Source organism: Hemicordylus capensis, chromosome 2 (genome assembly GCF_027244095.1).
Source record: "Hemicordylus capensis ecotype Gifberg chromosome 2, rHemCap1.1.pri, whole genome shotgun sequence".
In the NCBI taxonomy this organism is placed as follows: domain Eukaryota; kingdom Metazoa; phylum Chordata; class Lepidosauria; order Squamata; family Cordylidae; genus Hemicordylus; species Hemicordylus capensis.
Window position 1 is genome coordinate 335630483 of NC_069658.1, and position 14646 is coordinate 335645128.

Consider the following 14646-nt stretch of genomic DNA (forward strand, 5'->3'; position numbering starts at 1 on the left):
AGAAAAGGAGCAGAAGAGGGCAATCAAGATGATCAGGGGCCAGGAGCACCTTCTTTATGAGGACAGGCTACAGCATCTGGGGCTCTTTACCTTGGAAAAGAGGCGGCTAAGGGGAGACATGATCAAAGTGTATACAATTATGCATGGAGTGGAGAGGGTGGACAGAGAGAAATTTCTCTCTCTTATACACAACACTAGAACCAGGGGTCATCCCATGAAACTGAAGGTTGGGAAATTTAGGACCAACAAGAGGAAGTACTTTTTCACACAGCACATAATTAATCTATGGAATTCTTTTCCATGGGATGTGGTGATGGCCACCAGCTTGGATGTCTTTAAAATGGCTTAGACAGATTCATGGAGGACAGATCTATCAATGGCTACTAGTCTGGTGGCTGCGGGCCATCTCCAGCCTCAGCGGCACGGTGCCTCTCAATAGCAGTTGCAGGGGAGCAAAAGCAGGAGAGAGGGCATGCATATACCCTCCTTGCCTGTGGGCTCCCCAGATGTATCTGATGGTCCACTGTGTGAAACAGGATGTTGAACTAGATAGGCCTTGGGCCTGATTGAGCAGGGCTGTGCTTATGTTCCTATGACTAACACAGAACTGGTAATCATGCAGGGTGTGTGTGCAAACAAACTACGTCTCCTTCCTCTGGAAGTGCTCTGTGCGACACACACACAAAATGTTCCTAAGGGTTGTGCAGCCCTCAGGCACATATTTCCAGAGGGCACAGAGAGCTTTTGGGATCAGGAGAGGTAATCATAATCTGCCTCTTCCTGTGCGACTGCCTGAGCTGCTTTAACCGGGAAATCAGCAGCAACGCTTCTCATGTTGTGCTTATGCTTTGCTAATCTGAATATCAGCCTGTATTTCCATTGACTTGAATTGGAGAAGATGAGGTCAAGAATCAGGCCATAAATCCTGATGGAGAAAATCCTTGGGTTGCCAGCTGCAGTAATTTACTCTATGGCAACCCTTGCACTTATTTCCGCACACGCATGTTCAGCATCAACCTTTCCTTCTCCTCGGCAACATAAGAGAGATAAAGGAAAACTACCATTTGGGAGAAATCCCAGTTATGGCTGTGCATGAACCTGTTCGGAAGCCTTTTTATGGACCTCCGAACAGGTTTGAACACTGGGCGGTTGGGAGGCTTGAAGGCAGGGAGGGGACAACTTTAGGGGTGGTGGAGGGTGCACTTACCCCTCCCTCCGCTCCCCCCCCCCCGCCGGCGTTCCATTTGTAAAGACTCTGTCAGGGCGGCAGCATACCTCCCTGCCGCCCCGTTCCCTCCTTGGCTGGACGTGCCAGGTATGTGGGTGCACGCCATGCGTGCCCGCATGTCATGCTCACTCTCACACTTGTTGGGTGCGCTCATGAGCACGACATGTACACATGTGTGGTTTGCGCACGCATACCTGGCACTTACGGCCAAGGAGAGAACGGGGTGGCAGGGAGGTATGCTGCCACCCCAACAGAGTCTTTACAAATGGAATGCCAGCGGGGGGTAATGGAGAGAGGGGTAAGTGAACTCTCCCCCACCCCTAAAGTTGTCCCCTCCCTGCCTTCGACCCAGCCCTGCCTGTTCCGTGCACATCCCTAATCCCAGTGTGGAACGAAACTGAGAAATTGATGTCATTGGAATTTGAGTGAGATAGTGCACAAACAACTTATGTAGTGAACAAGGATCATGAAACTAAGAAAATATTTAAACCAAGACTTCTTCAGCACTCACTCAGCACTCACTCAGGTCCCTATTTCATAAAGCAAATATTGATCATCCAGTTTACACAGGCCGGTCCTTTCATCTTCAAAGTCAGCTGACCATCCTAAGGAGACTTTTCCATGAAATGGTTTCCCACAAAACATTATAGGGCATCTTTTAAAACAGCAGGGATATTTTAAAATATTAGAAGGAATAGAACATGGAGGGCAGTCAAATTTTTATGAATACTTTATAACAGCTGGATGCTTGTAATAAATATTTATTTATTATTTTGGTACTGCAATGTTTTCAATGCCATATTCATTTTGTTAGGTCCTATTCTCAAAATAAATCCTTTGGGGAGGCAATATAGAGCAAATAGAATGAATTATCTGTTTGTGGTCTATCTTTCCCACAGAATGTGTGGGTACGACATTACTCACACCATAGATGTTCCCAAAGTAATGTTTCCCATGAAAATAGGACTGATTTGACTAAGGGGCCTCCAGTAAGGGCAACACATGCGCTATGTGGAACAATGATCTGATTCACATGTATGGAACTCGGTACTGATAGGCATGGCTTCTTGCCACACCAAACTACTGCTGTTCAGAAATGCTGGGAAACCTATCCACAAGATTCAGAGGTCAACATAGGCACACACATTGCATAAACCCTGTTCTTAGGACCTAAATAATCTATTGGTTTCATTGCTGCTTTGTAAGGAAGGAAAGGGGAAGTATTTTTCTTTGACAATGAGCCCATTCACATGGCCAGGCGGGCAAGGCAGGGTTCAACCTACCTCCCCCACACAATCCCTCTTTATCTTTTCGGAGCACAGACTACACGCCCACGTGACTTGCACTGCCTGAAGCAGTGTGGATTACTATCCACGCTCCCGGCAGTGCAGATCAACAGAGGCTGGGACTTGTTTTCTTGACCTCTGCGTATCCCACAAAAGCACTGTGCAATGATCATGGCACCTTGGGGGATTCCCCCATCAAACGGGTACTCTTGCTCCCTTAACCCTGGCTAAGAGCCTGGCTTAGGAGTGGGGTTAGACTGGGCAGAAGCACTGGGGTTTGTGTGGATCCCAGTGCTCCACATGAGCACTCTAGCTCAGGCTAGGCTGCTCGTGAGAACAGCCTCAATGTGTCATTTTCCAGGTTTCAAAATCATATTTGTTTGTTTTTAAAAGAAATGGGTCCCTGCAATATTAAAAAGAAAAGTGGCAAAAGAAACAAAGGAGAGTTTACATAACTGCTAACAACAATCATTTCTGGTGAGAAATGCAACTGCATTTGGAGTGGGTGGCAGCTCTCAATCTGTAAGGTAAACCTCTGGACCAGTAACTGATCAAATTCACCATCTAAGGAATGCTTGATAGCTGTCGTGAAGTGACTTGATTCCATCATTTCCAAAACTCTATCCCCTTTCTGAGCATAATCATGTTCAACTTCAGTCAACGTAGTTAATAACTGAGCTCTTAACTTTAAAGATGTAAAATCAGGACCCAAATTATGAGAAAGACTGAGCTATCAGAAAAGTAAGTCTTCACAAAAATAACGCCCCCTCCCCACAACCCGAATTCCTCTAAGCACAGTGGTGGTTCATATCAAGGAACCTGCTGTTTCAGTCACTAAAATTAATGGGGAAGAAAAGATCAAACAACACTGTTACATTGCAATATGTATATTTTTCTTTGCAGTGTTGAACTCATTTATCATCCTGTGCACTCCGAGAAGTATTCGTTAATGAAATGGCCCTTACATGTGATCACTGTTCAATACAAAATGAAACAAAAAAAAAAACAAAAAAAACCCCACAATTCACAGACAGCTCTGAAGATTCAAAGTTGTACCTCCACGATGAGCTCAGAAGTTCCATACTCAGGTTCTTCCTATATTACAACGTGACAGAGATCTGTACTTTCTCCAGGTGCCCATAGTCTTTGTGAATTTCTAGTGAGTCTACTTTTTGATACTTTACAAGACTCCATTCATTTCTCAAACACTGCAGTCCCATCACCCTCTCCAACCTTCAGTCCAACGCTCCAAATAAACTTGTTTCAATAATAAGATAAATATGATGTGCTTCTCCTTGCTGAGTGCATTGACTTAAGGCATAGGCACAAGTCTCCCTCTTTGAACAGAGATGATGTATAGTCCTGTGTCCCAATACAATTGTTATCCTGGGTGACCCCTTTGCATTGAAGTGTCAGCTCAAGAAATAGTAATGACAGGAGTCATTCAATTAGCAAATGCTTTAAGATCCTAAGAGTATCACTGAATGTCATGTGGACCAACTCATTTTACTATCCATCAAAAGTGCACTTCACTGGTGTCTTCAAGCCTGCTTTATCATCAACTAACTACAATGCTTTTAGAAATGGCTTAATCCAAACTCCATTGAAATCAATGGGAGCACTTTCTAGTGGCTTCAACAGTCTAGTTATCAAGTTCTTGGTGCTCTCTAGCCTATAAAGAAATCCAAGAAAATGGCTTGAAAGAATATGTAACATTCTATCCTAATGTTTCAAGGCTGTTGCACATGTAATGAACCCAGTTTCATTCATGCTTAGGATTGTGCTCAGGTTCTAGCATTTGCGTACGTTTTTCAGATTAGACATGCTTGAGTAAGTCGCCTATGGAATCCATTTCTTAAAGCTTGTGCCTTCTTTTGTCACATCAGATCTTTGATGCTGTTACTTACTTCTAGTCCATAGATGATTCCTGTATGGAAAACACTAAAAGGTCCTGTGGCATTTTCAGGACTAATGCATGTACTGTGGTATAAGCTTTTGGCCCACAACAAACTTCTTAGTCTTTAAGTGCCAGAAAATTCTTTGCTACAGTGGACTGACATTGCTACCCTTCTGGAATTCCAATAGGGAGGAGTGTCCTGAGTATCCCTTCAGTTTTGAAGGGAGCTTATGCTTTGCTTTCCAATGAACTGATTGTGTCATAATTGATAGAAACAACTTTTAAAACTTCTGCTTCCTAATAAGCATCTCTGATATTGGCACATGAGACACTGGCCTTATACAGTTCTCAACATAAAATTCTACATAGGAAGTTTACTTAACATTATTTAATTTGTAAAATGTATAGCCCACCTTTCAAGGTGGCTACATTATTGCCCTATAAATTTTTATTCAGCTACATGCCAAGTTCCATCAGACATGTTTCCACCCAGTTCTTCAGCATTCTTACTGTAATAAAATATACATTTTTAGAAGCTAGAGCCTGTAAGTGTAAAGGGTAAACCAGACACCTGTTGGTTATGAGCTTCCAAGATTTTTGTATGTACAGCAGTCACCTTGCCTTTCCATTAGGAACCAATTACCTTTTGTTAACTTAAGAAGGTCATTCACACAATTAAAAACTGTGTTCTACCCAGGTTTGGGAGCTGGGTGTGCTCCCAGTTTTCGGTTGTGTGGAAGCAAGGTAGGAGGGAAAGCTACCCAGGTGTTCCTCCTATCTTGCTTTCCACACAATCACTTCTACCCAGGTTTTCTACCTACCTTGCTTCCACACAACTGAAGATTGGGAGCACACGTAGCTCCCAAACCTGGGTGGAACACAATTTTTGATTGTGTGAATGATCTCTAAGGCTGCCTCTGCACTTTGGGGGTGGAGGGGGTTAAAATATGTATCCCATCTCATGTTCATCCTATGCTAGTCCCTTAGCCATCTGTACTGCAGACAGTAACAATTTTGAGCGCACCATGAGGTTGTTCACATGACCAGGCAGGGCGGCAGGCAGGGGGGGAAGGCTGTTCAAACTCTCCTCCCCCCACTCCACGAGTGCTGTTCTGTTCCTGGGAGCGTGGATCGCACTCCCAAATGATCCATGCTGCGTGCCATGGTACAGTACTCTGGAGGCTGGGACGATGCATCCCGGCCTCTGGATATCCCACAATGCACCACAACATGAATTGGGGAACTCCCCCAAGACACTGGCACTCTAGGCACCCGTCTCTGTGTCCTCTGGGGCTAAACATAGCCCCAGCGAACATACAATCCCAGAGCCCAAGTTAAGGGCTTGCTCGAGCGCTTAACCCTGGCTAAGGGCTGGGTTTAAAGGTGGAGCTAGGTGGCACTGCCATGCTGGGATTTGGCCCGATCCCAGCAGTTCCCACACACAGCCTAACCTGGGCTGGACTTCCCAAGCCTGTGTTAGGGTGCACATTAGAATAGCCTCCATGTTTGGCATAGCTGACATAACAGGTGAAACATTGTCAATAGAAGTTTCTCCCTCAATCATGGTCTTCCTTTTATCAGGAAATATTTCCATACATTGGTGAAATGGGAGAGCAATTACTTTTCTTTGTAGAAATATCTAACATGGTGCATCGTGCGTACTTTCTAATCCGATGTATGTGTTAGAGAGGCAAGGATCCCCAAGTAAATCCCAGCAAAACATATGAGAACAGACCCTGATGCTCTTTTTGATGTTCACCTCAACATCTTTGTCCAACTAGCCCCAGCCTCCAGTTTATAAAATCTTGTATGAGCTTTATAACTCATTAAAAAAAAGTACATAGCTGTCATTCTTGTCTTCCATAGACATGACCTAGTCTATATTTCATATATGGAACCACCTCTTGGAATCAGGTCAAGTATTGTGAAGAGTAGTGCACAATATTACTCTTGGGATACATACTTTTAATTATAACTGAACAGTATGTAACTTTAACCACAGGTGTCCTGGAGCACCCTAAGCAGTAGGCAATTTTATCTCTAACGTGATGGATGTTCATGGCACAATAATAATCAGAGATGCTTGTCTCATTATGCTATCTTTAACCCTTTGCTTCGAGGAGATGGTAAATAACAAGAGAGAGACGTTCTAACTATGGTCTTGAACTGCAAGTTGGGCAGGGCCAGCCTAAGAAGTGGAAGGCAGCATCTAAGCGAAGTGTATGATCCTGTCATTTAAACATTTCCCAAGTAAAGGGCTAGGAGGTGAGGGAAACTCACCCGCTTCCAATTAATCTCCGTTGTTTAACCAATTGATAATGCTGATGATCCAAAGAGCCATTCATTTTAATTGGCTTTTTGTTTCCCCATAGTTCAGTTCATCAGAACACAGTCCTTGTAGTGCAAATATCTTCCTTGCCTTGATCTCTCTACCTTCAGGGCAGGGTTGAGAATGGTTTCTACAAGTGGAGCTGCTTTTATCTTAGGTTTACTTCATGTATGACATTATACCTGCACAAATGTACATAGATAAGAAGAAGAAGAAATCCACAGGCACCTGTGTACACCATTAGGTGTGGAGATTGCTCATCAGTCTATTTTAGTGAGTACACAATTTGGGAAACCATAATAACCTGTGTTTCTAGTGCATGTATACGTAGCAAAATAGACAGGGGTGCAATCTCATCCCATGACTCGATTTCCCCATGTACTTGTGTAGGTAAAATGTGATGTGTGAAATGGCCTTTAACTAAATTTGCAGCGGCTCAAAAGCATTTTCTTGACTTACAGGGTGTTGCTATAACACGTTCTGAGAACAACTGGAAGGCTCAGGATCCAATTTGCACAGTTTATAAATTTTGATATGGGAGCAATGAATGCTGCACAAAGAGGGTCACCCTGGGATTTCTTGTACTGAAACCTCATTTTACACCAAGGATATATATATATATATTTATATCTATATATATCTATGTCTATATATATATTTATATATTCACACACACACACACACACGCACGCGCGCACACACGCACACACACACAAAAGTCTTTGATAGGCTTTCTGTGTTCTAATAAAAATAGTTGGCAGCTGCTATCTGGGAGGCCAGGAAAGGCCCTTGTGCTGCCAGCTATGCCTGCTGCAAACAGTCTCTCTCAATGGCAGACACTTTTGTTTATCTGGCAGGTGGAACTAGATCCCGCCTGAGACAGGAATAACCTCCCATTGGGACATGCACACAGCTCGAAGATTTTTTGCCTGGATCCGGTAGAGGAGTAGGATCCCTGAGGCAATCTAGGTAGTATGATATTTGCAGCCTTCAATATTATCTAGAGAGAGAAAAGAAAACATCAGTTAGTGGTGAGAATTTTTTTTTTAATTCCTAAGATGTAAAACCTTCAATGGAAACTGACTTGAGAAATGTATTCTATATTATGCATATACACACTGAACCAAATACCGTGGGTGTTCCTGCTTGATTTTACATAGATGAAGTCTTTGTGGTATAATTGTGTTGATGACACTTCTGGATTCCACATCCAGAATACTGGGTTTTATTCCAGGGCTCCACATAAATCCAGTGTTCTCCCATGTGCATACATGGCACACACACGTTATTACTGCTTCCTTTTTTCCACTTCTTCCAAACATGTGACGTGCTATGCCTAACATATCCCAAGGAATTTGCAAGGAAAGGAATTTCAAACTAGATACATGGTAGCACGTTCCGTATCTGATAGCATTTAAGGCACTTTTGCACCTTAGCAGTGCATGGGCAACCCAAATCTCAGCTGGCTGACTCCCCCTCACCTCTTGAAAAGATAATTGGTGAATCTCACCAATATAACCCCCCCACACACACACTTCTTGAAAAGGTAATGCACTGTGTAGTGATAGGCTTGAGTTAGGACTAGGCCTCAATTAGAGTAACTGCTTGGAAGATGAGCCTCTCCAAATAAAGAAGAAAGCGTGGCAGAATCAAATCCTTGTGGCCCAATCCAGAGTGAGGGGCAGGGTTTACGAGATGTGGTGATAGCCAACAACCTGGATGGCTTTAAGAGGGGTTTGGATAACTTCATGGAAGAGAGGTTTATCATCGGCTACTAGTCGGAGGGCTAAAGGCCACCTCCAGCCTCAAAGGCAGGATGCCTCTGAGTAGTACCAGTTGCAGGGGAGTAACAGCAGGAGAGAGGGCATGACTTCAACTTCTGCCTGTGGCTTCCAGCAGCATCTGGTGGGCCACTGTGCAGAGGCGTAACTATAATAGGGCAAGGGGAGACAGTTGTCTGGGGGCCCACTGCCTGGGGGGGGCCCTCCACAGCCAAGTAACATGATTGACTCCCCCAGCTGCGCACTCGCCTGGGCTTCCTTCAGTTGTATTCATCCTCTGAAATTGATGTGAGTGTTAAGACCGGGAGCTACCAGAACAGCATGTCTTTCTCTAGTACCATTAAATGACTGACTTGCATCGTCCACAATTTACAAAACCTTTAAAAAAATAATGTTCTATTATGGCACATAGGGGTGTGTGTGTGTGTATGTGTGTGTGTGTGTGTGTGTGTGTGTGTACACACACACACACACACACACACACACACACACACACACACACACATTTTTATATATATACACACACATACACATACACATACATACATATAACACCTATGTGCCACAATAGAACATCATCCTAAATTATTTATAAAATGGTTTTGTAAATTTGTGGATGATGCAAGTCATTTAATCGTACTATATATATATATATATATGTGTGTGTGTGTGTGTGTGTGTGTGTGTGTGTGTGTGTGTGTGTGTGTGTATGAATGATTTCTTTACTTCATGAGCTGAGCTTCAGTGGGGGTGGGGGGCATTTTAAAATCTTGTCTCTGGGCCCACTGCAACCTTGCTACGCCCCTGCCACTGTGCGAAACAGGATGCCAGACTAGATGGGCCTTGGGCCTGATCCAGCAGGGCTGTTCTTATGTTTGTTAGAATTCAGTTCTTCCCTCAAGAACATAGTGAGGGCTGATCAGCAACTACTGTAGGACAAAGGGAGTCTAACAGCCTTCAGCTGGGAATCAACTGGGAGTTCCCTATCTGGAAGTAAGTAGGAAGGATAGGGTCCAGTTTAGCTAGATGTATCAGGGATTAATTTTTGTTTAAATGTTTGGAGAATGCATGGTTCCTGTAGTCCCTGGGGAAAGGTTTAGTTGAATGGAAGCAGCAACTGTTGATGCCTCTATAGTTTCCCTTATCATCCAACTATTTATAAATTCTTGTTATAGAGTGTCACTTCTTATTGGGTCCTGCCCTAGTCATACGCTCCTGAAGGCCCAAGAATTCTCAAGCCTTTCTTGGAAGGAGTTTTCCACTTTACTTTCCCAGTATATTCCCTTGGAAAGCTGAATCTGCTCATATAAAAAAATACCCAGGACTCCTCACAACTATGGAAGGGATTTTGTACCCCATCCTCCCGTTTTTGATTGTTACACACTGGCAGATGATAGTTCCCTTCATACATGTGCAGAGTGTACTCTAATTATTTAGCTGCTGTAGTTGAATCTTAATGCTGTGCTTCCCCTCACCCTGCCCCAGTCTTGCTATGAATGCTGGACCATATAACACTAGCATATAATAAATACAACATTCAGACAGATATTGGCTTTGTATTCTTTTTAAATGTTAGCAACATTACAGTTCAACAAAAGCAGCAAATGCCACAGCTAGGAAAGTAGCACCATTTCCATTTAACTGTGGTTAAATGCCACAGCTAGGGAAGTAGCAGAAACAGTATCTCCATTTCTGTCAACAGATAGCTGCCTACAGCTATTCTCACGATGGGGAAAAACTGGGCTAAAGGAGCCCAGCCCGGTTTTTCCCCATCGTGAGAACCAGCAGGCTCGCGGGTGAGCCTGATGGTTCTCTGGCAGTTAGCCCACCAAAGTAGCCCTCCCCTTAGCCAAGGTTAGCAGAGTGAGTGCTCCGCTAACCTGGGTTTTTGGACTGTGTGCTGCCACGGCACCACGCCGCACCACCGTGACACACAAAGAGACCCCTGCCAGAAGGCTGCAAACAGCCTCCCAGCCTTGGGGGTCTCTCCAGGATGCCCTGCGTGCTAGCGTGGGGCATTCTGGAACTTCCGGGGGCTGCACGGCCCCCATTCCCCGCCGCCCCCATTGGCTCCTCACCGGAGCCAGCAGTCATGCAGGCGGCCAATCCTGCCACCCAGCTACGAGCAGCTGCTCATCTGCGGGGAGAGCGGGCTAAGCCCGCTCTCCCCACACAACCCTGTCAGGCGCTCCACACCGATCATGTGAAGCGCCTCTTTTTCTCCTTGCAGTCTTGTCTATTGTACTTTACAAATGTGTGGCTAGCAATGAACCTCATCTAAACAGTCTTTACTTTTATACATTTCCTTCACACCACAGTAGATTAATTAACCAATTCTGAAGATGAAAGACTATTCAGTCGTGAAGTTCACTAGGAAACCTTTGGGCAGTCACTCACTCAGCCTAGTCTTCCTCACAGGGGCTGAGCTCCTAATTAACACTGCACTTTATAGAATGTGCAAATATTTCTCGGAGGATTGCACAACCCTCAGGGACATATTTGCACATTGCACAGAGAGTTTCCAATTGTGAAAATTACCCCCACCATGCATAAGCACCCCCTTCGGGAGTGTTTCATATGTCACCAACATTTTTTGAGGATAAAATTGCACTCCCTTGCAAGGAGGATGGAATCAAATTGTAAACTGTTAAAAGCACAAAGTAGGTGATAATATAATAGTGCATTAAATAGTTGACAAATGCATTTTGGCTTAGTTGCTTTTAGTGTTTTTTAAATTAATTCTTTATTAAAATAAATTTACAACGCTAAACAATATTGATCCAAACATTAACAGAAAAACATAACACAACAAACTACAATTCATAAATCTATCTACACTCTAATATTGTCTGTGTAGGAAAACTACCATAATTCCCCTGATCACTGTAAAGAATAAAATCTGAGCAAATTACATAAAAAGAATTTTTTTAAAGAATTATAAAAATTATTTGTAGTCTGGTTTTCATGGGACTAGCTTTTCTGAGATCGCAATATGCCATAGGTTCTTGTACCAGATGTCCATTGATAAGGTTTGATTTTTCCAGTGTTTGGCTGGCAGCAGTTAGCATAAACACAATTAATTTTTTGGATGTTGACCCTAGAAAACACATTTATTAACACCAGGTGGGGGCATAATCCAATTTTCTGATTTGTAATTCTGAACATATCCACAAATATCTCTGTCCAAAAGGATAAGACCCTCGGACAGGTCCACCAAAGATGAAAAAATTGCTCCCTGCCATGACATCCAGCTAGTGCAGGGGGCAGGGTTGTGCACCCGGTCCTTGAGATGGGCACAGGGCCCACCATTTTGGCTCCCTCAGCATGTGAGACATGCTGGCCAATGGGAAAAGCGGAGTGGCTGAATATGCAGCCAGCTCCCTTCTGTTCTCTCTCAGTTGCTCTGAGGGCAGAGCACCCATCCCTCCCACCATGTTTCAGTGAGGGTTGTCTGGTTGCCCTTTGGGGCCAAGTAGGAATTTTTGGGGTCACACCTTATCGGCTCTTGTGCGGCCTTTTTTGGTTACTTCTCACTGACTCTGGCTGTTAGGTTGTCATTGTTGCAGGTTTGATCACTTTGCAAGTGAGTGCAAGTTGAGGTAGGTTGTCTAAGTTCATTGTCTGACTGGAGGACCATTTAAGGCGAGTAGGAGAGTCAAGGAAGAGCCCTTGCAAGTTTTGCAGTCCTTGGGCTGCTATTTACCCCAACTCAGAGGCTGGCAGGTGCCCTCCAGTCAGAGTTGTGCGACCTGGGTGGGGTGTGGGCTGGTTGGCCTCCCCTCAGCAGGGTTAAAGCCTCACAGTTGTGGTGATGTCTGGACTTGGCACCAGGCTGAATCAACACCCAGTTCTTTGCCTTGTGGTGGTCAGTCTTCCTTATGAGGCTGACCTACAGAGGGGGTACCCACACTCTAATTGTAAATACCTCGTTGCCGGTTATTGTAATTTATTAATAAAAGTGGCCCTAGTTCATCCAATCACATGTGTCTTGTGGGCCTGGGTGTGCAATAGATTCCCTTCATCCCGCAACCACTCCAGCAAAGCAGAGAGCGGTCTTTTGGATGTATGCTATTTTTACAGGGGTCAGGTACCATTTATGGAAAACTTTGATAAAGTTCTCCTTAATTTGGGCCAAAGAAGATGTAACTGGTTTCCATTTCCATATGTCCATCCACTCCTGATCTTTGATTTCCTGTTGGAAGTCCAGCATCCCAAGATGTTGCTTTTAGTATTGATCTGGACTTTTCCCCATCAAATCCTGGCTTTTTAAGGGGGTGGGGAGCTTGTGGGTAGGTCGGTTAAATTTTGTCACTTTTCAACTAAGGGGCAAATGTCTCAATAGGTCAGGGGTGTTTACTGGCAGCAGCACAAGTGTCCTTTTGACTTGCTCTGTGTGTGTGTGTGTGTGTGTGTGTGTGCACGTGCGTGCGTGCTAAGAAAGGGAGGGAGGGAGGGAGGGAGGGAGAGAGAGAGAGAGAGAGAGAGAGAGAGAGAAAGAAAGAAAGAAAGAAAGAAAGAAAGAAAGAAAGAAAGAAAGAAAGAAAGAAAGAAAAGGCAGGGGCTGACGTTTTGCACAATGCAATGCGAACAGTTCTGAACAACCTGTGCTGTTGGCATTAAAAGCAGCACCTGTAAAGTTGCAGACAAGTGCTCTTGCGGCAAAACTTAAAATTGCACTTGCATGATGATACTTCCTCTGGAGATAGTGGAAGTATTGTTGCACAAGCGTGACGTGCAAGAGCACTCTTGCACATGATTGCCCACAGCAGTGCAGGTTGTTCAGAACCACTTGTGTTGCATTCTGCAGGATGTCAGTTTACATTCCTAGGGAAAGAGTAGAGCAACCACACTCCAAGGGGAGACTTCATAGAAAAGACTTGGTGCTGAGGGAAGAAATGAAAAAGGGAGGGAAATGACACTGTTTCTCCCAGACACTGGCTGATATATAATGTTGTCACAGAATATTTGAGAGAGAAATTTCACCAACTACCTAAATACACACAGCTAGAGGCAAAGCAGGCTGAACTTAAATATGTCTTCTGCATCCTTGGGAGCATTCTGAATCTCTTGGCGGCTGGCATCTTTAACAGCAACACACACAGAGCTGTCAGTGGGACAGCACCTTTAGAGATGCACATGTGTTTTTGGAAAGAAAGTGGTGATGAAGGTCAAAAATAGAATAAATTGATTAGAATAATTGGGATAATTGCAAAAGGCAGGGTATGAATGGAAAATAAATTTTAAAAACACACAAACCTTCCCAAAAATGCTTCTGTTCTGTAGGCTTCTGTTGCAGAGACATAGCATTGGATTTAAGTGTTCCCTTCTTCTGATGTAAGGAGGTTCCCCAGAGAAAAGAATCTTCCTTCAAGGGAAGCTCTTTTGGTTGGATGAAGTGAACCTTTGGATTCTTCCTATAAAACCAAGTTCCCTTCTCTCCTACCAGCCTCATGTTGCATTGGGCAACTGAGAGTCTCTGATTACTGACCTATTAAATGAAAATTATAGCAGCCTACCTTTTATGCCACAAGATGATTGGCAGAAGAAGCCAAATTTATAATATTGTTCAATTTGAATTGCACTGCAGTAAAAATATTATAAAGCACTTTACTTAAATAGTTGGGTTCAAAAATGACCATAAGGGTCTTAATGAGTAATGACCTGAGAAGTTGAATGTGGTGACAATATAGCACTATTATTTCATACTCAAGGATATTCAACAGTCTAGAGATTACAGATGTGCATGGAACCAGTTCCGGGAGGGTGGGGTTGCTTTAAGGCATGGGGAAGATGTCCTTACCTTCCCTGCTGCATTTCCCCCGCTGGTGCTGCTTTCAAAATTGCTGGTGCAGGGTGGCTGAATACCCTCTTGCCGCCCCGGTCAGTTTAATACCAGAAATGGCTGATGCACGTGCGTGATGTGCACACGTCAGCCACTTCCAGTATTACGCTGACCGGGGCAGCAAGAGATTATACATCCACCACACGCCAGTGATTTTGACAGCAGCGCCGGTGGGGGAAATATGGCACGGGAGGTAAGGACACCCTCCCCATGCTTTAAAGCAATCCCCTCCCCAACTCCGAACCAGCTCGAACGCCAGTCTTTCAAACCAGTTTGGTGGTCT

The 14646-nt window shown here is 44.1% G+C and overlaps 1 protein-coding gene across 6 annotated transcripts in view; it reads right to left on the bottom strand.

Annotated features, from left to right (window-relative positions):
• Window positions 1-1973: 1973 nt before the first annotated feature.
• SGCD (sarcoglycan delta) overlaps window positions 1974-14646 on the bottom strand; it is a 620371-nt gene continuing 607698 nt past the window's right edge. For all 6 annotated transcript variants that reach the window (XM_053298220.1, XM_053298224.1, XM_053298221.1 and 3 more), the window contains one exon: window positions 1974-7740. In XM_053298220.1, the coding sequence (XP_053154195.1) occupies window positions 7567-7740 (174 nt within the window). In that variant the 3' untranslated portion in view covers window positions 1974-7566. The remainder of the gene's footprint in view (window positions 7741-14646) is intronic.